At 75.2% G+C, this 2,389-nt stretch overlaps 1 protein-coding gene across 1 annotated transcript; it reads right to left on the reverse strand.

Annotated features, from left to right (window-relative positions):
• Window positions 1–815: 815 nt before the first annotated feature.
• EMIHUDRAFT_229580 (hypothetical protein) lies at window positions 816–2,363 on the reverse strand (the record flags this gene model as incomplete). Its single annotated transcript, XM_005785840.1, has 1 exon — window positions 816–2,363. A coding segment is annotated over one exon (1,548 nt), but the record flags the coding sequence as incomplete, so codon positions are not given.
• Between the last annotated feature and the right edge of the window lie 26 nt (window positions 2,364–2,389).

Raw genomic sequence — 2,389 nt, forward strand, 5'->3', positions numbered from 1 at the left:
GGGAGGCGGCGGCAGAGGCGGCGGCGGCGACGGCGGGCCGGACGGCGGCGGCGACGGCGAGCCGGACGGCGGCGGCGACGGCAAGGCGGAGGGAGGCGGCGGCAGAGGCGGCGTCGGCGACGGCGAGCCGGACGGCGGCGACGGCGAGCCGGACGGCGGCGGCGACGGCGAGCCGGAGGGCGGCGGCGACGGCGACACGGACGGCGGCGGCGCAGTCAAGGCGGAGGGAGGCGGCGGCAGAGGCGGCGGCGGCGACGGCGAGCCGGAGGGAGGCGGCGACGGCGACACGGACGGCGGCGGCGCAGAGGCGGCGGCGGCGACGGCGACACGGACGGCGGCGGCGACGGCGAGCCGGAGGGAGGCGGCGGCGCAGGCGGCGGCGGCGACGGCGACACGGACGGAGGCGGCGCAGGCAAGGCGGAGGGAGGCGGCGGCAGAGGCGGCGGCGGCGACGGCGACACGGACGGCGGCGGCGCAGGCAAGGCGGAGGGAGGCGGCGGCAGAGGCGGCGGCGGCGACGGCGAGCCGGAGGGAGGCGGCGACGGCGAGCCGGAGGGAGGCGGCGCAGGCAAGGCGGAGGGAGGCGGCGGCAGAGGCGGTGGCGGCGACGGCGACACGGACGGCGGCGGCGACGGCGAGCCGGAGGGAGGCGGCGGCGCAGGCGGCGGCGGCGACGGCGACACGGACGGCGGCGGCGCAGGCAAGGCGGAGGGAGGCGGCGGCAGAGGCGGCGGCGGCGACGGCGACACGGACGGCGGCGGCGCAGGCAAGGCGGAGGGAGGCGGCGGCAGAGGCGGCGGCGGCGACGGCGACACGGACGGAGGCGGCGCAGGCAAGGCGGAGGGAGGCGGCGGCATGGGCCTGCTGTGCATGTCGAAGGATGTCCAATCAGAAAGTGTGTAGCCGGTGTCGGTCGGCGCGCCGCTGCCGCCCCTCGAAGAGTCGCCCCACGCGGTGACGGCGCCGTCCGCCTTGACCGCGGCAAAGGCGCAACAAGTCGAGTAGATGGCGGTGTAGCCGGTGTCGGTCGGCGCGCCGCTGCCGCCCGTCGAAGAGCCGCCCCACGCGGTGACGGAGCCGTCCGCCTTGACCGCGGCAAAGGCGTACCAAGTCGAGTAGATGGCGGTGTAGCCGGTGTCGGTCGGCGCGCCGCTGCCGCCGTACGAAGACCAGCCCCACGCGGTGACGGAGCCGTCCGCCTTGACCGCGGCAAAGGCGTGCCCCGTCGAGTAGATGGCGATGTAGCCGGTGTCGGTCGGCGCGCCGCTGCCGCCGAACGAAGAGAGGCCCCACGCGGTGACGGAGCCGTCCGCCTTGAGCGCGGCAAAGGCGTAGAGAGTCGAGTAGATGGCGGTGTAGCCGGTGTCGGTCGGCGCGCCGCTGCCGCCGTACGAAGAGTCGCCCCACGCGGTGACGGAGCCGTCCGCCTTGAGCGCGGCAAAGGCGTAGTAAGTCGAGTAGATGGCGGTGTAGCCGGTGTCGGTCGGCGCGCCGCTGCCGCCCCACGAAGAGCTGCCCCACGCGGTGACGGCGCCGTCCGCCTTGAGCGCGGCAAAGGCGTAGTAAGTCGAGTAGATGGCGGTGTAGCCGGTGTCGGTCGGCGCGCCGCTGCCGCCGTACGAAGAGTCGCCCCACGCGGTGACGGCGCCGTCCGCCTTGACCGCGGCAAAGGCGCGCTGAGTCGAGTAGATGGCGGTGTAGCCGGTGTCGGTCGGCGCGCCGCTGCCGCCGTACGAAGAGCTGCCCCACGCGGTGACGGCACCGTCCGCCTTGACCGCGGCAAAGGCGTAACGACTAGCGTAATGTCGCCCATCCGTACCCGGAAACCCGCGCTGAAAAGCTCGTGGCGAAAACTGAGCCTCGCAAGGAGAAAGCATATCAAAGGCGCAAAGCAGGACCAAGCAGCTATGCGCCGCGCCGCGAGCCCCCTTTCCGCTCGCCGCGGTCGGCCAGGAGGCGCCGCAGGCGATGGCGAGGAGGATGAGCACGAGGGTGGGCATGAGAAGCGGCGAGCAGCTCACGAGCGAGGACGCGGCGACGGCGGGCGAGAAGGCCGAGGACGCAGCCGAGGCGACGCCGGATGAGAAGGCCGAGGACGCAGCCGAGGCGACGCCGGATGAGAAGGCCGAGGACGCAGCCGAGGCGACGCCGGATGAGAAGGCCGAGGACGCAGCCGAGGCGACGCCGGATGAGAAGGCCGAGGACGCAGCCGAGGCGACGCCGGATGAGAAGGCCGAGGACGCAGCCGAGGCGACGCCGGATGAGAAGGCCGAGGACGCAGCCGAGGCGACGGCAGACGAGAAGGCCGAGGCCACCGCCGTCGGGCTAGGCACGGCGGACGCGCAGTGGCCGAAGGCGGGCATGCAGACGAGGAGCAGCCACCGGAAGG

This window comes from Emiliania huxleyi (assembly GCF_000372725.1).
Source record: "Emiliania huxleyi CCMP1516 chromosome Unknown EMIHUscaffold_157, whole genome shotgun sequence".
In the NCBI taxonomy this organism is placed as follows: domain Eukaryota; phylum Haptophyta; order Isochrysidales; family Noelaerhabdaceae; genus Emiliania; species Emiliania huxleyi.